The sequence below is a fragment of the Struthio camelus genome, chromosome 12 (genome assembly GCF_040807025.1).
Source record: "Struthio camelus isolate bStrCam1 chromosome 12, bStrCam1.hap1, whole genome shotgun sequence".
Classification (NCBI taxonomy): Eukaryota; Metazoa; Chordata; class Aves; order Struthioniformes; family Struthionidae; genus Struthio; species Struthio camelus.
Window position 1 is genome coordinate 3,629,975 of NC_090953.1, and position 21,279 is coordinate 3,651,253.

Here is a 21,279-nt window from a genome sequence, read left to right on the forward strand (position 1 = left end):
ATTTGTACATATTTGTGCTGTGCATAATGGAGTGTTCCTAGCTCTTTACAGTCATTTCCCACATCATTTATGACTTGGGGCAGCCACTGTTTTATAGCACCTTCAAGCCATGAAGGAGGGCAACTGCTTTTTCCAGAGCTGCCATGGTGTTATAGAGGTAATGAGCTATGAAGCAGGCTTCACACTTCGTATTTTCATCTGGTAGAAGCAACTGAGCCTGATCTCTAACCACCTCTCCCTTATTAGGATGTTACTCTGCAACTGTGTGTACTAGTGCAGGAATAGAGGCAACACTTGTAACACGTGGCCCAGTCTCTCTCCCTTCTAGTTCCAGCTTAGTTGTAAGTACTTTCAGCTGTCTTCATTTCTTATAAAGCTAACAAGTTTGCCACTTCATTCAAGTATCAGCAGTCCTGTCGGTATTATCAGGAGAGTATCTAATGCACCATGAAAACAATTGTATATGTATTTTTAAGATAAGCAATCTTACTGTGTGCTTGCATCCTCAAAGTGGCATTCCTGAAGCATTGCTGATGTTTAGCTGGGTGTGCTTTTAAATTACTATCATGTAGTACTTCAAGTGAAATCATTATACTTAATTTTAATGAATTGTTTTAAGTGTGTTGCAAGTCATTCCACTGTAGAAGTACAATAAAAAATATGTAGTTGAATAGTGATATACTTTAAGTGGGAAACTTTCCTCATTCATATCATAATGCTCAAAATACAGGTCCTGAGGAGGATAATTTTTAAGCATCATACAACTCAGTGTTGAAATAGTTTTCAAATCTCACTGTCCTTTATTAGAAAAGCAGTTTGAGTATATTTTCCAGTACTGCAAAGGTAGATAAATATTTGAGACATATTTTCAATTTAAAATTTTGTATGAACTGAATTTTCTCCTTTTGTGTACTAAATAATGCTTCTGTCAAAAAAACCTTAAGCAAAAGTTTTACATTTGCAGTGCAATATATATTTTGTTTTACTTATGGTTCCACTGGAATAATTATTGGAGATGAAACGGTGAAATGTGAATAGAAACTGTGCTGTTTTCCTGACACTGATAACTATTTCCCATTTTGAGTAGGTTTGCTGTTGGTGCAGTTACAGGCAGATGAATTAGATTTCCACTGACAAATGAATTGGTGTACACGAACAGAGACAATTCCTGCATGTAAAATCTTTTTATAACAAATGAGAGATGCAAATAGTAATTATAGAGAGGGGTATTTCTGGATATTATCTCACTGGGGTTTTAAAATGGTACTTTGTTAGTTTGCAAGCAGCACTTTTTAAAAGAATGGTTGTAGATTTGTAAATATGTAATGTTTAAACTTTATTTACCAAAAAACAGTATGTTGGATGTTTGCTTTGTTTTGTAGTTCATTTAAAATAAGCAAGTCACTGTTCACAATGTTAAATCTTTTTCTGTCTCATCCAAAAAAAGTTTTACAGTGAGTCAATAAAAAGCTTAAAATCTCTCTGGTTATTTTCATTAAAATTTTATTAAATGGTTTAGAATGACAGAAATGTTTGCAACTTTTAACTACATTGTTTGCTCACATGAGGCAATGTTAACAATAAATCCTTCACGCTTTTTGATAGTTGATGTCAGTGACATTTTTCATAAAGGTTGTGTAAAGACAGGGCTGAGAACAGGAACTAATGCCAGATACAGCAGTCTCTAAATTCCAGAGGCTAGTGTCAGGATGAAAACCAAACTCGAGCATTTCAACTTCCTCTTATGGTAATGTTTTCCACTTCCTGATTTTAGCTTTTAATAGTTTGCAGTTTGGTATTCTCGCCCCAGATCCATTTAGTCTCTTTAGAGTGAGATATAAATCCATATGATATCACACTTGCATTGGTTGTAATTGCCAATAAATTTTGGGATTGTATTGCAAGATTAGATGCTACTTAAAGAAGCCAAGTGGACTGCTGTGCGACTTTCAAATCCTGTTTTCTACTGCATGGAGAAATAACTTCTATTGCTTTACTTTTTCCCTGAAAATGTTAGTATTATGTTTCCCATGGTCTTAAGGGGCCAGCAACAGTCATCACTTGTAATGTGCATCATCACATCTTTGTACACCTTTCTGGAGGTATGTTGAATACCCATTGTAGATGCTTTGTAGTGGCTCTCAATGAGAGGATGACTGTTGTCCTCTGCACAGGGAAGTCATGGCAAACTAGCTACAGTGCAAACCTTAAGAAATGATGTGCTCTGTGTGGAGGCTCATTGCTTTTATGCAGTTTAAGGGAGTTCACTTCTGAAATGCAAAATGTGTGTCCACCCAGGGATTTTAGGCAAAGGAGTGGAACAAACCATAAAGGTCTGATTTTGTTCCCACTGGAGTGAAGTTCATTGACTTTAGTGAGCTCAAGCAGTTTGTTAAATGAATAATTTGGACTGTGATGCTGAAAAAGACTTACTATGATGAATAACGTTCTGTGCTGATTCCTGATCTTTTTGGATCCAAAGGAAAACAGTAGAAGCAGATGCACCATTTGGATTTTTGTTTTAATAGATTGAAGATATTTTAATTTTAATCTTGGTAAGTGTATGTTATAATTCAGATTGTGTTGATTCAGTAGAACAATAGCTATCTTAAACCCCTTTTGATTTTGGTGTGTGTGTATATATATCAATCTTATTTAGAAGAACAATAATGCTTGGAGTGTCCAAATGTCATACAGATACAGGGCAGGATATTATCCTGTCTTCTAACATCACACTGATGATCAAAAACACAAAGTAAAGAGCAAACATAGTGAGCCCTAGTATCTTGTTCATTTTCCACTTACATGCAGCAATTGAGATGATTACAAACAGGAGCATTAGAAAAAGGAGAACAATTGCACAAAACAAACCATTACTACTGACTGCAACTGGACTAAGTCCGTTGAAGACAGAATAAAGGAACCAAGGAACTGGCAAACTGCAAGTAAAGGAAAAGTAATTGAAACAAATGTCTTAAGGCAATTCATTTTCTGCATAATAACTAAGCATTTTTTCTAAATTGTTACGGAAAAAAAAAAAGCACGATCTTCGATATGTCTCAGTATAAACCTAAAATTGACGCTGTTGGTGCCAAAATGCATTTGGATAATACCTTTCACTATCATAATGCAATCCAAGAATCTGAAAGGGTTTTTAAATAATACTTATGAATCAAGTTCCTCAGCATCCTATTATAAAGAAGTAAATCCTGGTGCTTTACTGATGAAAGAAACGAGCACAGATCCTGAGCCTTGACTGCACAGGATCTGAATGCCATTGAGGGAGTGGATAAATCGTGTCCTGCCTATGAATCTTTGACATTAGCCAAAGATCTGTTGTGTTTTGTCCTGAAAAATCAGTAATTTTGTATTGATTTGAAAATTCATTGTTAGATTATTGGCTAAGTACAAACAGTAACTGAAAGGGAGGGCTATGAATGAAAGACTCTGCTTAGAGAAACCGGCCCTGAGAAGTAATACAGGGCAGGCACAGCCTGTTCCTTGAGTCCTGTTAACTAGGAGACTCCTAGAAGGAAACCTGAATAGTAATTTGCAGTGGGTCAAGTTTCATATAATTTTGAAAGTTACTTACTTTTTTCTTTTTGCAGCCCCCCCTTCCAATTTCATAAGCAAATATCTAAACACCTTTTTGAAAGAAAAAAAATTGTTTTGCTTAATTTCTGCTAAAGGGCGGTCTTAAAGTGCTTTAGCCACTTCCCTATTTGCTGTGATACTCTTCCCACAGTGATGTTTCCTGTCTTATTGACAACTGTTGTTTCTGGCTTTTTTTTTTTTAGTGCAAGATTATTTTCACCTATCATCTACCAGTGCAACTAATAAGGCTTGGTGAGGTTCTTGGGTTAAGATAGTGGTATTTCTGTTTTGACCTACAAATTATTATTTTAAGCAGCAGAACAATGACCTGAACTATGTGCAAATTAATATTAGCTCTGCCGTGCTGAGTTATAAAGATCTATCTTTCCTGGCTGGGTTAGCTTAGAAATGTATTTAAATGAGGGGCAGCTGGGCAACCAATTCATTGCAGCTAAAATTAAGTTAACTGTGGCCTTGTTTGGAACAGAAACAGTGTGTTCTGTATTTCAGAAGAAATGCATCTTTGAGCATTGAACTAATACTCACCCAACAGTGATATCGAAGATATTACTGCCTACAGAACTGGAGACAGCCATGTCGCCTAAGCCTTTGCGTGCAACAATGACGCTGGTGATAAGGTCAGGGATTGATGTTCCTGCTGCCAGTATGGTTAATCCCATAATTTCTTCTGATATCCCAATTGTTTCACCAACCTAATAAATAGCAGCAAAGTAGGATAGGTTTGTTATTCTTGGAACACAGACTCTCATTGCTCTGTTCAATTTTCTAGGTTTTGTGCCATATTTGAGTTATATTTTTAATTCCCTTAAATGTGGTAGCATTTTTTTTTTTGCTTTATATGATGGAAATATTAAATTTTGCAGTGTATGCTGATCTCAGATTAGCACTACAGTGGAAGGCACTGTGCTGCCAAGACCAAACAAGGGGAAGTCGGTTACAATGCAACACGCTCCTCTGTCCTAAGTCCACCTGTTCTGGAGAGGTAAAGGTAGAAGACATCTTAATTTAAATTAAATTATGTATGCTTTGAAGGCATTGGAAACTACAGTTTTTGAATTGATGACTTGACCAATTATATTGGGAATGCACACTATTTCACTAAATACAAATTGTGGATCTGATTCTACAAGATGCAAGGTAGCTATATTTCCCAAAATACCTGTCAAATATTAAGGCAATGGGAGCTGAGGGCCATTCAGCAGCTTCCAGAATCAGAACCTGTATTTTCCTAGAATTTTAATTAGGTAAGGGTAATTATGTTCTGCACAGAAGCATTCATCCATGAAAAGGAAGTATGAAGATAGATCTTGACTGCACTTCTTTCTTCACTGATGCACAAATTCCCTTGGAAGCCCTTGAAAAAAATGACTCTTTGTCAAATTGAAAAGAATGAAATTGAAAATTCCCTTTGGGTTCTAACAAAACAAAGTTTCTACTGTTTTGATGGATGACTAGCTGTAATTCATCAGATAGAATACCACAGTGAGATGGATTGTTCCCTATATCCTCATCTACTTGTTTTGAGTCAGTCTTTTTTGCAGAAAGAAAATAACCCCCTCACCTGGTGAGCCCACCACACCATGAGGTAAGAGAATACTGCAATCCAGATGATGGATCCAAAAAACGTGATGACAAAGAATTTTTTGGAGTCCTGTTAAAATAAATTTGAAAAGAAAAACATTGAGACCTTTCAGGAAGGTTGACAAATCCCAGTGAAACCTATTCATCTGAAGCACTTCAATGCAATCAATTGATTTAACATGGACCCTGGTCTCTATTATAATTGTATTTGGGTTTGTCACCTTGATTAGATGACCAACTGTTGCTAATCCTGGGTGATTTTAAGTCTCTAGAGCTATGCTATGCTGCAGCTGGGGCTCCTGCCCCAACTTGCTGCAGCATTGACAGCAGTTTAGGTATTCAAAGACTCTAGGCATGCAAAAATAGACACTGTGATCTCTTGATGAGAAGAAATCTCTAGTTAATGAACCCAACAGCAGAAGGAAGATAGGCTCTTACTGGGTTTCTAACATCAGGCACCGTGCTCCAGAGAGGGAAGACAATGGGAAAGAGAAAAAGGTAAATAGCTTGTTTTTTCCTGGTTTCTGGCCATTCAAGAGATAATGGCTCATCATTTTCTTCATCATCCGTGCTGTCATCACTGTCTTCCTCATTGTCAGAGCTGCTGTCTTCTGAGTCATCACTTTCTGAGGAATGCTGTGGATTAAGAGAAAAGCCTGTTGGTTTTCACGCTAACGTGCAGCTTCACAGCCTTTATTCACTATGGTGTTGCCTTGGCAAAGATCGCATTTGTAAAGTGATTGAGGCAACCAGAGCCCACATCTTGCTATTGGGGGACAAAATCCAGGCAGACCCTATCCCATTGCAGATGCCTGTGTAAGTAACTAGTTTGTATCGATCAACTAGACTCAACCTTTAGACAGGTTTTTGGCATAAATGAAGCATTTACTCTCTGGCTTTTAAAACGCCCTCTGCTGATCAAATAGCTCAATGAAGTCACTGGAAAGGATGGTTAGGGGAACAAAACAGGAGAGCATATTAATTAACACAGCACAGGCATTCATATCTTCCTTTATGTTTGATAGTAACTTACTTTGAGCTCAAAACTCCTAGAGGAGCTATTTGAGGAGAAAACACTCTACAGTATCAGTAAGGGATGTTTTGGACCTGATTTATCTTCAGCCTTAAGCCTAAATAGCTGAGCTACCTCCTTAAATTAGCTCTGAGGTATATATTGCATCACTACAAAAAGTCTACTTAAAACTGCTAATGATGGGAAACAGGTTGGGTCCTACAGGAAAAGCTCTAGAGGGGAGAGGAAGGAAAGTGCATATGTGGCATTTGGTCTGGACTGAGCTCTCATTGCCTATGATCCTCATTTTAAATACCTGTCCATCTTGTGGTGTGTCTGCCTTGTGTTTGTCTTTGCTGGCTTCAGAGTCACTGGCAGGAGTTACTTGAAGAGTGTTGGGTGATTGTGCCGGCTTTTCCTCTTCTGCTGAAAAGGGTAAGAAGGAATACTGGTTTCAGTCATGTTAGCGGTTAGTGGTCACCTTCCCCTTGATCAGCAGGGAGGTTTGCGTTTCCTACAGAAACGTGCAGCATTTCAGGTCAAACCCAGTCTGCTTGCTTGTTAAGGGTGGGTTTTTTTGGTTTTTTTTTTTTGTTTTTTTGGTCCTATATCTGCTGTGGGTTGTGATTAGTAATGCAGGGTGGAATCTGGCCGATGTGGCTTAGAATTAATGTGATCATAGGAGCTTTCACCCATCAAGGTATCACTGTTATTACTTCTTCTGAAACTGCAAGGAGAGGAACATGCATAAGAACAGGGAAATGCTAATTATCTGTCCTCTGACTGATGAATGTTTCCAAGTTTCAGTCTAGATTCTGCAGATGTTATTAAAGCCATCCTTAAAAGCCAGAAGGCGTGTAAAGCTTTGCTTCACTTCTTTCTAGTGGTGCTGGGCATTCTCCAGGGGACTGATACTCTTTGAGGCTTCTGAGAAATGACTGCTTTGTGCTGCCAGACTTTAATCCCTAAGCATTTGGTGCATATTCAAATGCAAGTAGGAAAGTGCTGACACATACAAGGAAATAACTGTAATGTCCTCTGTGCTTTCCCATATTAACCTGTGTAGCCAAGAGAAACCCAAAAATCTCTGCACAGAGTAGTACTGAAGCATGAGTAATACATGACAGAGGTGATACAGGATGCCTGACTACTTAAAATCACAGCAAGAGCAGTCTTCTCAGACTGCTGCAATGTGGCTTAAGGGACTCCCTCCACATAATGCAAACCCATCAGGTCAGTAAGCTCATGTTATCCTATGTACTGTACCTGAATGGGGGGCATTGTTGGATATCTTATTCTGAACTGAGTAAGCTGATCCAGCGTGCCTTTCGGGAACCAGTCTAGAGAGGAGTTTTTCAGAAATGCATGTTTTTGTGCCATTTGGCATTTCTGGAACCAGGCCTTCAGACAGCAGACTTGGGACACTTTCAGCACAAACTGGTAGCATAGAGTGGGCTGTGCACATTCCACATGTATTATCAATTTATGCACCAAAAAGGTTTGTGGAACACGTTGTCATGGGGTGAAAACTTACAGTTCAGTGAAGTCAATGTGGTGTTAATAACTTGAACCAGCTGAGGATTTACTCATTTCTTAAACAGTATTTTCTTCAAATTTAGTCCCATTTACATGGGCAAGGCCCAATGTTGTGAGATACTGGAGTGACTATTGTATTGCAGCTGCTTGCTTGTGAAGGAGGGATCTTCCATGCAAAAGTTTCCTTATTTTTCAGTCTCTAAGCTCACTGAGAGCACACATCCATATTGTAGCTTAGGTTAGCTGCTGCCTCTGCATCAGCTCAAACGGCCAGTGTATCAGTAGTGAAACATAAAAAGCAAAAACTATTGAAAGGGAAGATGCACAGACCCCTAGAATGGTTGTAGACGAAGTCAGGTCTTTTTATGGAGGAATTGGCCAGTGCTCTTCTGCATGTGTGCTGAATTTCTAGGCTAAAACAGAGGTACATTGTTTTAAAGAACACTTAATTGCAGGGGCTACCACAGATCAGGAGCATAACAGCACACAGCTGCTGTATATAATGGCCTGGTTTTCCCTCTTCCACCTTTCTGACTGATACTACATCATTGTGGTGCTTTCTGTTTAGGTCCTTCCTTACTAACCGTTCCTTGACTCCTGTCAGGATGACTTTTATTGCCCTCTGTTAGTGTATGTTGAATGATTTCTATTGTATTGCAGCAGGTTCTGTGATCAATAATAGAAAACTTTTGTCACACTAGTGTGTTTTTTGACCATCCTTGGGTGTTCAGGCCTGGGAAGGCAAGAGGTTACAATGCAAAACAAGGTAAACGGCACTGACTTTTCTTGTGCTCACCTTCTGGTTTTGATCCTTGCTTGCTCAGAGAGTCTACCTTAGCCTTGGCCAAGTTGCTCAGGATGTCAACCTTGTCTTTAAATTTTGCTGTGAATGAGAAGGATGCATTTGTCATCAGTTGTCAGCTATGGGAACCTCCACACAGATACACTCGCCCCATTCTTCCACCTGGATCGCAGTCAACGCTGACTTGCGAGTTGTCTTTCTGGCTGTGGCCTTAAAGTCTTGGCTGCTGCTAATGGATCATAATTGTTATATTTAAATAGTTAGTACTATGGTAATTATGCCAGCAGTTTGCTATGCAATCAATACCTTCATATTTCAAAAAGAATCTCGGGGGAAGATGGACTCCTCAGTAATACAGGAGATATCTGTACTTCAGAGGGAGCAACTGCAGAAAGAATAGAGGAAGAATTTTGATGCAGTATCCTTTTGTTCCCAAAGGACTGTTGATTTTGTTCAGACTTGATTATGTGCAAGCTAAAAAAGACACCTTCCTTCTGCCATGTGGCTGTTGAAGAGGCTTTATTGTGCTGCTTGCAGCCTGGTAACCTGATGGTAAGGAACAATAAAAACCTCTTACGTTTCAGTTGTCTGGAAAATGGTTGATTTATCTGAGTCTCCGAAAGTGTCTCCCCTGCCAGAGTTGATCCAAGTTCCTGGTATCCAGGTTCGACATGGTCCAGGTTATTCTGCAAAGGACTACCCAAGAGATCAACTCTTCACCAGTGCAGTGCCCGATTAATCAGGTATTTCTGGGCCTGATGAGGACTTCTCTCACTATAATCTGCGCTATGCTCACAGTGAATTGTGAAACAGTGTGTCCCTCCGTGGCTAGATATTAGATGTTGTGCTCAAATGGCTTAACTCCTGCTCTGCCAGTGAGCAGGTCATCACCTCAAAGCCCCCACTTCAATCTATATCTTCTGTTGGGCACTAGCTACCCGGTGACTAAGGTGAGGGTCACAGGGTTTGTAAATGGACAGTAGCCACAAGAAATTGGCACTTTTAATAGATATGGAAAGCCATGCTATGCTTGGCTTGTGTGGGGGGCTGTAAATTAATTTTCTCTGAAAGCTTTATCACTGATTTAATCTACAGTACTGTCAACTGTGCAGCAAGAATGTGTTGATGTCATTTGCCTCAAGGGCAGGGCCCTGTCACTTTATTCATCACCATGATACCAAGTTAATAGAAACAGAAGGCTTAAGGCTCAGAGCCATGCAGGCAGATCGTCAGTTGTGAGCTGAACCTCATGACAATCAGTGGACTCTGGATACACGTCCAATACCTGGAACTGGCTCAGACCTAAAGGCCTTCTCGTCTGATTCCCCTCATCATCTGACAGGAACACTTTTTTCACTAACTGGCATTTCCACTGAAAACAGCAGAGGCTGGAGAGAGGACTGATGAGCTTTTCTCTTTTGTACAAGAAGGGAAGGCCAAGAAGCCTGCCTCCCAACTTCAGTGCTGTTTATTGGCATTGAAACCTACTGAAGGGATTTGAAGCATTTTGCTCAGTTTTTCCCTCTGCTGATGCTGAGCACAAGCATACTCAGCTGTGCAAAGCAACAAAGAGGTGACCCTTTGCTACAGTCTCCTCCTCTAACCGCTGGACAATGGCATCTCTCTGTTTAGCTTTTCCCAGGAGCTGTTGCAAAAGCTTCTGTCAGCAGGGTCAGGGCGGTCAGGCCCAGCCTCAAAGGGATTATATAAATTCCAGCCCCTGGCTTCCTGCCCTCACCTGCAAGCTGTGGGCACTGACCAGAGCGGAGCCTGTGAGGATCTCTCTATCAGGATAAATGGATTAGGTTCAGGCCACTATCCCGTTCTCATGAGATCAGCCTCACTTAGAAAGGTTTTAATTCCTCTGACACACATTTCATGCAGTGTGAACTGAGATTGGCTGAAGAGGTGGCTATAAGCAGGCCAGATCTGAAGGTCACCAGGGGGAGGAAGGATAGCTGTCAGTTCAGTCCTTGCTAGTACCGTGGCTTAACCCAGCCCTGCTGAGCAGGGAAGCATACGGCTTCGAGCCCATTTGTGGCAGCCACCGGTTCTGCCATGGTCATGGAGCATGTTGCTGGAGAAGGGCTTTTGCTGCAGGGCGCTGCAGGCACTCAACACTCCTGTGGGGGGTGTGGGGATCTCCCTTTGAGCTGCTCTGGGTCTGCACTGAAGTCTGCACCAGTAAGTCTCCAGCTGCCCTGGTAATCTTCCAGTGCCTGTTTCTGAGATTAAGTGGGCAAAAGGTTGTTGCTGCCTTTTGGGCATTCACTGTGCTGGTACTCTGCCACCTGGTCTGATAACCGGTCACACAGGATTCACCTCTGTCCAGGGGCCCTGAGATGGCCTTTAGGCAGATTCCTACCTTCTGAATTGGTAGCATCCGGTCTGACCTTAAGCTTGCAGCTGAGTTTAGCTCTTGTAATTTCCTTATATTTAATCCAGCAGAACTAATTTATAGCATGGACTTCAGGATTTTTTCTTTAAATTTTGGCATTAACATGGGTCATCTGGGGTTTCTGATGTCCTAAAAGTGTAATTAAAAAAAAAAAAAATCCTTGTGTCCCTTTGTATCATGCTTCTTCCTCTTAAAACAAGACATTGAATGCCAATGAAGTAAGGAGCAAATGTAGCTGCCTGCACTCTTCTAGCTGAACTCTAGCCTGTAATACTGTCGCTTGCTTTATTCTAGTCTAATTTCCGAAATCATTAGCTCCTTTAATTGGGACATACTGAGGATAGGCAGCTCTGATAACCTTACTTTGCCTGCATTCAAAAATAAAAGGGGGTTTCTGTTGTCTTGTCTTCCCTGTATGGCTAGAGTTTAAAGAATAACCTGACGGCAAGACTGTCGTATGCTCTACCACACTACAGAAATCAGGAGATTTCAGAAATGAGAAGGTCCCTCAGGTCATTCCCAAATCTGCATTCCTCTTAATTCCCTGACAGTTCCCTCCAGTATCTTGCCTGAAGATCCTGAAAAGGTCACAAGCTCTGCTTCTGCATGCTTTCAGAGAAAGTGAGGGAAAAGACCAGAGTTGCTAGAAGATTATTTTGTGCCATTTTTTTAAAATGAGAAATTCCTATCAAAAATATAATTCAGGAGGTGATGTAAATGTTACGGCTTTTAAAGCAAAGAGCCTAGCCCGCTGCAGACAGAGAAAAGGACAGGAAAATAATGATTCTTTCCTAATACAAAAAGAAATACTGAACATTCTGAACTTAATACAACACCTGCGAAGAGTGGATTAGGAGTAGGGAAACAAAGCTTGTGTTTCTGCACTTCTAGCTTATTTCTAAGATTTCTGTCTCCGGAAGCTAGTTTTGGAGGCACAGTGCTGGCAGTTCAACATATTTTGGATTCTCATTGCCCTGAAGCAGCTTCTGTGCTGGCCAACTAAAATGCAACTGCAACATAAGGAAGAAAACCTTACAGCGATCACTTTCAGTAGGTTGAGTTAGGAACTGAAGAGAAATAGTTGGCAACCTTTTTCTTTTGCACAGTGTTCTTTACCAAAGCCTTTAAATACTGATGTTACAGGAATGGGCAAGAAAAAGGAACAAGTAGTACCATTAACAGGAAGCCTGAGCTCACAGTCCTGTTGTGGCTTGGAAGGGTCAAATCTTTCCTTTTCCAGGAACATCCTAGGGAAGTTGCTTAATCTTTTTAGCTGAGATCCTCAAAGACACTTAGATGTCTCAGTCTATTCAGAAATAATTCCTTTTCCCTCAACTCCCTTCTCTTTAGGTATGAACTTACTAGGGCAAGGAGTGTCTCCTACTGGATACACAGGACTTGGCACGCTGGGTCCTTGATTTTGCGTGCTGTGCTGTTGTAATATCAGTAATTTGCTTTACTGTAATCTTTTCTAAACAGCTGTGTCTCTTCTGGCAATGTTTAGTGCAACAGACAAATACCTGGGGCAGAGGCTATGCCCTTAACTCAGAGGTATTCTTACAGCAAAGAGTCTACAAAATAACAACCTCCTGAAGAAACTGTAGCCCCCTGTCATGGTTGTGACTTAAGTACGTGTGGTCACACTCCCATCTAGTGGCTGCAGCTTACAGAGACAATAACTCAAAGCCAGTCTAGCCTAAATGAGGTAAGCAGTTGTCTTTTAGTGAGAAGATCCAACATCACCAATAGTTCCCTTTATTCTGTATTCACAGGTCATCATGAATTTAGCCCCTTAGGAAGGCCAGTTGCTCGCAACCCTGTTGAGATGCTGCTGTGGAGCGTCCTGGGCTAAACTGGCTGGGGCAGCACTGGAGTGCTCTTCTTGGCCTAGTCTGGCATCCTTGGGCCCCCACAACTCCTGCTGAGGTCCCAGAGTTTCACCACACTGAGGACGCAAGCCTGGACCAGAAAGCCAAGTGTGTGCTAGGCTGGGGCAGGCAGGCGCTGCCAGCACTTCGCCAGGCGGCTGCGGCTGTCCCCAGCTAGAGAACAAAGACATACAGAGGTGCAGGGAGCCCAAGAAGGTGTTGGCGAGTCTCTTTGAGTGGCAGTAGTCCCTCAATCCCAGCACTTTCTTGTGGTAAATGAAATGGCAGATCCTCTCATAAGCTTTTTTTTTTTCCTCCTTGTGCTACTGATACCACCTTTTTAGGGGGAAGTACAGCAAACCCGATGAGTCTGGTTCTTGTTAGGGTACAGCTAGCAATACAGTGCATGTTCTCACTAAAATTTGTCAGAGTAGACACTTATCTGTCTTGCTGTCCTTATCAAGCCTTCTTTGTTCACTCGATCGGTTTTTTGTTGCTGGAAGTTTGATCTGGAGAGTCCTTTTTGTAACCTCAGTGATAGACACGAGAGGTGTATATCCGCTTAGTTTCAATCTCTCTTTGGATGGTACAACAGCTAATCCCTTTAGAACAAGTAGGGCAGTGGAGGGGCATATGCTAAGCTACGAAAGAAAACTCTCATTTAAAAAGAAGATAATACATCTTTAACGTGCTTCTCCATTTCTTGGAGAATAAACCTTCATCCTGCATTTGAATTGAAGTTCGTACAAAGCAGCACGTTAAAGGTTTGTGGACAAAGACTCTTGACCAGTCTGGAGATCTGGCCTTTCTACAGTCCGGGCAGTTTAAAAGAAAATGCCTTCCAGTCCTGAGCTGATCAGTCCCTGGGGAGGTGGCTCATTGCCTGCAGTGTGCTGCAAATACTGGTTTTGGTAAAACAGTGTTGCAGGTGGGCTTTCAGAAGGGCTCAGTGTTGGTCAAAATTGCAAATGGATCAGAGATTCTCCCTGGAGTATTTAAAGGCGATCTGGTTTCCCTCCCCCAGCAAAATGTGGCTGGTAGCATTTTTGTATGCCAATGTTTGGCTTAACCATCATAATAGGAAACTGCTGAGTGTTTTAGATCTCAACTGGGATTTTAACCATTGTTAAAAAGAATTCTTCAAGTATTTTAACTTCTTCCTCTTCTTCAGGTTTATGCCTTGTTAGAGGCTGTGTGCACAGCTGAAGAGGGGCATAGGTAATGGGTTCTCCCTGTGTTCATGTCTGTTAAAAGCAAAGCTAACAGTTTGAGCCAGCTCTTCCTCTTTCTTGGAAAACGTAGGCAGAACTGAATGCTGCTATGACAAGACCAGCGGTCAGGACTAAGCTAGGAAAGTGCAAATAAGGTGTGACGTAGTATGAGACGGAGGAAGCGTGCAAATCATGTTTGCTGTTCCTGCTGTCAGAGGGATAGCAGAAGATGGGAGATTGCAATAACCATCACTGCTGGCAGGACCCCAGTAACAGCAGCTGTTCCACATGCCCTGATGCTCCCTCAAGAGTGACAGCAGCAGCAATCAGTGTGGCACAGGCAAAGCAGATGTCAGGGCCAAGGTGCAGGGCTGTTTGTCCTTGCTAGCCATGCAATGAGAAGGGGAACATCTGTGTGGTGCAGCGCTCGCCTCAGCTAACATCATCAGCGCTGCTTAGAGCTGCGTTTCAAGAATGCTTCATTGAGCCCCTAACTTTCTAACGCATATAAAGTCTGTAATCTTACTTCAAGTGGGGCTGCTGTTATTAGAAATGACTGTTATTTGTTAGAGAGGTAGAAATATATTGCATAATCAGCTTATACTTTAAACACCTATAAGCTCTGCCAATAACTCTGCTGCCATGCTGGGAAATATGAGGAAATAAAAAGTATTTCATGACAAAGACCAGGGTTGCAAGCAAGACTAATCTTGCTAGGGAGCGATAATCTGGGTTGTAATTGTAAGGCTCTTAATTTTTATCAAAGTAGTAACAATTTGCCTTCTGAAGCTTATCTGTCTCCTTACAACACTCTAAATTAATTACAACTTGGTAAGAAGAAAACGTCAGTCTTCAAAGCCTTTGTAATCTTTCATGCACAGTCATTTGCTGGGAAAAGAGTTTGGGACAATAGCAAAAATAGATTTGCTGAAATCTTCATTTGCTGCCTCTTATTAGGTATTTGCAATTAGACTGGGGGCAACAGGAGGGAGGAGAAGAAGAATTGCTGTAAAAAGAGCTATTTTGACAAGAAATTCCCTGCCTTTTGCTCTGTGCACAGGATTCTGGTGAAAGACGGAAGTCCATCTACAAGTAGAGGCCTAGTCTTCAGTTGATTTCATTGGTTTACATTTAGTGGTGCTGCCTTCCACCAGCAAAAAGCATGCCCCCAGTTAAACTGCTCTAAGATCTGGTCTGCAAAACAAAGTCCCTCAGATGTGGAGCATTCACTCACCTTCTGCCAGGGGGTCCAGGGTGTAAATCATGAGTTGGAAGATGGTGCTGCGCATTTGAGAGTTGTGTAGGGAGGCTGAGCTGCTGCCTCGCTGTAAAGCTGATGTAGGCTACAGAACAGAATAAAGGTACAAGCACAGCGATCAATAGCAGGTTCCTTCACAAAACATCTCTGCCAGCTCACCTCTGAGCTGGGGATATGCATCTCCGGAGGCTCATCTTCCTAACCCAACGAGCAGGTTCAGCATGGATTTTAGCCTCTGCATTCAAGGTCACAGGCTGGCTGTGAGTACTGACAGTTCGCAGCAAGAGACTTGCCCTTGAGATAGTAGGCCAATCTGTCCTTAGATATATGCAATGGACTCAGCATCACGATGATGTTACTACGGATTGTAACAATCAAAGAATGCAGTGCTTTTAGTTGTCGGCTTACTGATAACTCTGTAGATACATATGCTGCCGTATGGTAATCCTAGAGTCACGTCAAGACTTCTGATTTAACTGGAAAGCTCTGGTGCTCTGCTCTTAATGTGAGTGAGGCATGCCAGAGCCCTAATGAGCTTTCAACTAGGTTAAGTGCATAGGGGAAAAAGTAGCATCCACATGAGGAAGCTAACATCTGTTATGTCATGTTTGCAGCCTCTAGAGCCTCTAGGCCTCTGCACCCAATGGCTGGCCAGCCACTGGGAAGACAAAGGGTCAGAAATTTACCCAGGAGCAGAGGAATGAGCTCTTCAATATTCACTTTGGGGAAGGATAGATCCTACCAGCCACTGCTCTGGGAGCTCAGGAGGAAAGTCAGCCATGAAACAGGGTAAGAAAAATTATACTTGAATTTCTCTATGCCTATTTCATCCTGTTTAAAGTGTAGAATGAACAGCACCCTATTGATTAGCAGCTAGCTAATCAAATCAATTTGTGTAATCTCTTATTTTTTTAAAATTCCTTTGAGGACACAACTCAGCCAGATGTCCTGTTAATTAAGCTGTGGATACTGTGCCAAGGATGGTTGAGTCTGTGCGTGAAGTAGGATTTGGTCTAGGTTTCCTGACAGAGAAGATGACGCCTTTATTCCCTACCTGATGTGAGTGGTTAAAAATACAATGACTTCAGATACCTGTTAAGTTGCTTAAATTACCTGCAGCTTCCTCCCATCTGCTGGCTTCTTCGTTCCATCATCTGCAACTGCTCCGTTGCTTTTCTGAATATAAACGAGAATGAAAAGGACTGAATACAATTACGGCCTCACCAGCTCTTACGGCACCTAATGGTAGCTCTTCAGGTCATTGTCCGTGAGAAAGTGGGAGAGCTAATGCAAATGACTGCATGGATGCTACTGAAAGAGCCAAAGCCATGTGCCTCCCTCAAAACCTTGTGACCGCTGAGAGAAGCAGGATTCTGCCTACAGCCCCTCAGTGAGGATGTACGTACCCTGAGATGGACCCAAATAGCCTCTACCATCTGATTCCTGTAGATGCAGACAGCCCCAGACTTCATCCCCAAATATCTATATCCTGACTCATTTTCCAGGAGAGGGAGAAAGAAGGTACAAAGGAGTGTCTTTTTACACTGATTAGCCTTACTTTCCATAAAGTTGTTTACTTTCCCCACAGGTTAGCTCCAGCAGCTCTGTGTCATGCTGCTACATGCAAGTGCAAGTTCTGTGTAAACGCAGAGTGCAAGGATTTGTTTCCTTGATGCTGAAGGGCTGCGTTCAATTTGGGACGATGGCTGTGGTGTCTATAGTGATGTATGGGTATAGCTACACTATCTTGCAGATGTGTTTCCCCCTGGAACGTAACACATGACCTCCATCCAGTACTCCCAGCCATGAACCCTCGCTAGAAGACAGACTGGGAGGAGGAGAGGAAGGCACTTTCTCCATTTGCCATAATTTCAAGTATCCTCACCCCTCTTCCTTTCTTTCCTTAGATTGTGTGAAGGGAGCACCAAGAGGAGGAGGGGCAAAACATGCTAGCACGCTGGTGATGCACATCTGACTAGTAAAACATGACAACGGCAGAGGACAATTTGAAATGGAGCCCGATCTGGCGGTAGCCCAGGACAAGGAGGCAGTGGGAGCATTTGCAGGAGAGGGGAGCAAGAAGTGGCTGGGCAGACTCAGGGAGATAAAGTCCCAAGTGTTTGGGATACCGCGTCCTGGCTAGATCTGCCAGATCACAAAGGTTAATTGGCTCTGGGGACTGCCTTCAGACAGCATGTCTTTGTATGTATAAGTATGCATCTCTTCCTTCAAAAGATGGTGAAGTTAGGGGCCCTAGTCTCGTCTCTACTACACCTGGACAGTGTAGTAGCAGCCACAAACCTCCCTCTCTGAGCACCAGTGGCACAAAGAATTGTGTCTCTGAGCACACACAGCTGTGGTCAATGCACAGAAGTAGAATTTGAGCATTTAGATCTTGTTATCAAATGCTGATTGAGAGAGGTGACAGTAGTTGTAGAAGGCTGCCAGATCCCCCTTCTGTGCTATCAAGTGATACCACCAGCACCACAATAGCACACACAGCTTTAGCATGGGAAAAGAGAATTTTCTTTAACAATCCTGTCTCATCTACAAGAGGCTTGGACAGTCTCTCATGTCAGAAGCCTTTTTACCTCTAGAACAAAATTGTACAGTCTTGTTCCCATACTAATCATGTGTTTCTGGATGGGTTGTAGGGTTTCTGTTTTTTAAAAACTCCTTTACTACAACTAAGCAAAATCCCATGCCTGTCTTTGAAAGTAGGTAAGTGGCCCCAACTGGTATCTTAAATTATCACAAGGACTGAACTCCCCTACAGTGGAGTTTTCTCTAATTTCTTAGACTCTCTACTACCTACATAGCACTTCCCTCATTTTATAATTATTGACCAGTGGCTGTATTCTGAGGTTTTGTTTCAATATGCACTTTGTCAAGGAGATGCAGTTTTTCTTTGTTGCTTATGCTAGAATGAATGTTTCTAACTTGCCCTCTGAACAATAAGGACACCAACCTTCTGCATATGCTCTGCTGATGCTGCCTGTACAGTATTTAGCGTCCTGTTCAGCTCCTGCTTCACCCATTGTTCTAGGTACACGTTGTGTTTCATAGTGAATACATATGTGGCATAGGCAGTCAGTAAAAGGAGGCTTTCCCACCAATCAATGACACTGTCTAGGAAAAACAGGATGAGCATCAGTAAGTCTACAATGTAGAACGAGATGTCTCTAAATAAGGGCCACCATGTCAGGTGGAGTATCTCCCTTGAGAAGAGCGCACAGGTGCCAATGACAAAGAGGATATTAAACACTGCTGAGCCCACAATGGTACCGATGCCCACATTGCTGTGTGAGATGAAGACACCTATGAGGGAGGTGAAGAGTTCTGGTGCTGATCCACCTGCTGCCATGAAGGTGGCTCCAGCCACATCTTCAGAGATCTGTAACTTCTCTGTGATCACTCCCAAGGCAGGGACAAAATACTCATCACACACTATGGCCAAGGCCACAAACACATATATCATGCCAAAGATGTGAAGTAAAACCCACCCTTGCCTGCGTTCTTCCACACTGAATAGGTCCTGGGGATATTCTCCTTTGGATTCATATTTTGGCTTTTCGTCTGGGTAGCTTGCACTGACGTTTTCTTGCTGTGGTGTTGTATCCACTGATGTAGTGATGGGCACAGTTGGCTCAGGATCCACATATACACAGTGCCTTATTTTGGGTGCTGCTGTGCCATTGCCTGTTATGGCAGTCTTGTTGCTGGGGAGGTCCCTGGGGGTAACTTTCACAGGGTCCTCGGGTTGAGGGGCTGTATGTGGTGCTGGAAGGCCAGGGGGGCTGATCTGGAGCTGATAGAAAGAGAGGACCAATACTATGGCAAGCAAGAAAAAGATTCGGTTCCGTTGTAGCCGCCTTCTCCGTGGTAAATGCATTTCCTAAAGGTTCAAAAATCAGATCCGTGTACAGAAGCCACTGAAGACTTCTCTGTGATCAACAGTTTGCACTTATATCCACCATTGGAGTTTCTAGCTGATCTTAAGCATCAGGAGTGAAACTGCATGACACAACGTGAAGACTCCTGCAAAAGAAGGTCTAGTGTGAAAAATGAAGTACTGCCACTTCCCATTGCGTGGGTAACGTTACCTGAGTGAGTACTTTTCTATTTTCAGTAAAAAGAAATGGACCTAAGCTAGCAAAGTGAGATCTAGACCCAGGTTTCAATCTTCTTGTTTTTTACTACTGGAGGCTATGCTGATGGATAGTTGTAGGTTTGGCTTAATGGAGAGGAGTGCATGAAAATTGTTTGATAGTTCTCACCTACGCTGCTCTGTGGCTTTCCAGCCTTGCGTTTCCACAAAATACAAACCAAGCAAATGGTGAATTTTTTTCTTTCAGTTTGAGAAGAGTAGGAAGAAGACTTGGCTCTAGTAAAACTCAGGGTGTTGAGCATGCATTTGTTTCTATGACTACATCTTTTCAAACCTTTCTGTAGAAATCAGAACTGGCAAAGTGGAATTGTAATCATTCCTTTTATTAGAGGATAATTAGCATATCTTGGATAATTATTTGAACAGCATTCATAAAGAAAGACAAATTGTAAATGCCAGAGTGACAGAGCCCACATATGTGACAGTATGGAGACAGCGATTTAGGTCTGGACAGACTTTACCCTTCAGCACTGCTTGAGTGCTGCTGTACCTTAGAATATCACTCTAAATGGATTTTTTTTTCCCCCAGAGTGAGACTGTTGTGTTATTCTTGAGCTGGATGTGAATCACAGTTTTGTAAGCCATTCTCAGATAAGCTCTTCATTCAAGTTAGCACACACTTACCCTCTTGCATAACACCCAGTGAAGTAATCAGCCTAAATTTCTTGCAAGACAGGCATTATTATCTTCTTTTAAATAGTTGGGAGGATCACTAAGGCAACAGTAATAGAGGGTCATGGGAGTACCTAGATAAATAGATGATACAAGCTTTGCTTTGGGTATGTAAAAGTACATAAGCACTCATATGGCAGAACTGCATAATACAGTATGTACAACAAATTATTAGGAAATAACCCTTCCTAATAAAAATGAAATGAAGAAGAGTAACAAGAAAGACACACAGAGAACAGCAGATGCATGTACACATTCCTCTTTAACCACTCCATTTTACTTCTCTCCAAAATGAGCTGCCTAGAAGATCTTTTGCAAGCAGAAATATATCCAAAGCTAGAATGAATTGTAAGAGCTCTCTAGCTTTTCACAGTACCTGTCAATCAGCCTCCTTGTTTCTCTGGCCTTGTAAATTTATTAGCTCTTGTGCAGAGTGCATTCTCTCCTACAAGTACTACCCTGATCAACTCCTTTCACCCTGGTTAGACTGCCTCAGTTAAGAGAGATCTCAAGCAATCACAGGGGTCTCCGCAGCTTACCTTCACAGGATGCTGTTCAAGAGGAAGGGGAATACCAACAGTTGTGGGTAGTGCTGGTTGCTTCTTTGGTACTTAGCAGCCAGATGAAAGATGCTGTTGCAGAGAGAGGCAGATGAAAATGATCCCATTTTCACTATGCCTCTCCTCGCTAAATTCTAATACAAGAGAGGGTCAGGTGTGAAGGACATATTACTGGAGGAAGAGCCAATCCAGCCTAATACCTGCAGTCCCTAAGAAGATTAAATAGTATTGCATAGGTTTGGGTCTCTCTCTGAAGCCAATATCTTTATCTGCTACTACAGGTTATTCACAGTATCAGGGCAGGTGATTATCTCCATTACAACCGACAAAATAAAAGCACCTACGCTGAGATATGTATCATTCGGATGGCAGCTATGGAGGAGGGCAGTGTGCAGCTGGGGTAGATCAATTGTTCCTCTGTGCGGAGCACGGACACCTCAGCATGACACTTTCCCCTACTGTTAGCAGGCTCTTTGGCACACAGCGTCATTTTGAAGCATCCCCTACAGCTGACAGGCCAGGCAGGCAGCCCTGCTCGGCCAAGCTTTGCTGGCCTTTGCCACAATTTAAGTCTGCTTTGCACTGCCAGCAGCAGGTT

General features: G+C 42.2%; 1 protein-coding gene across 1 annotated transcript in view; it reads right to left on the minus strand.

Moving 5' to 3' along the window:
- SLC24A1 (solute carrier family 24 member 1) overlaps positions 1-21,279 on the minus strand; it is a 23,944-nt gene continuing 2,665 nt past the window's right edge. Inside the window, exons 2-12 of the mRNA XM_009681170.2 lie at positions 20,661-20,753; positions 20,074-20,195; positions 18,250-19,319; positions 16,395-16,457; positions 15,258-15,366; positions 8,541-8,627; positions 6,525-6,634; positions 5,635-5,832; positions 5,177-5,266; positions 4,141-4,307; positions 1-2,939 (exon numbers count right to left, since the gene is read on the minus strand). Of these exons, the coding sequence (XP_009679465.2) occupies positions 2,690-2,939; positions 4,141-4,307; positions 5,177-5,266; positions 5,635-5,832; positions 6,525-6,634; positions 8,541-8,627; positions 15,258-15,366; positions 16,395-16,457; positions 18,250-19,173 (1,998 nt within the window). The 5' untranslated portion in view covers positions 19,174-19,319; positions 20,074-20,195; positions 20,661-20,753 and the 3' untranslated portion in view covers positions 1-2,689. The remainder of the gene's footprint in view (positions 2,940-4,140; positions 4,308-5,176; positions 5,267-5,634; positions 5,833-6,524; positions 6,635-8,540; positions 8,628-15,257; positions 15,367-16,394; positions 16,458-18,249; positions 19,320-20,073; positions 20,196-20,660; positions 20,754-21,279) is intronic.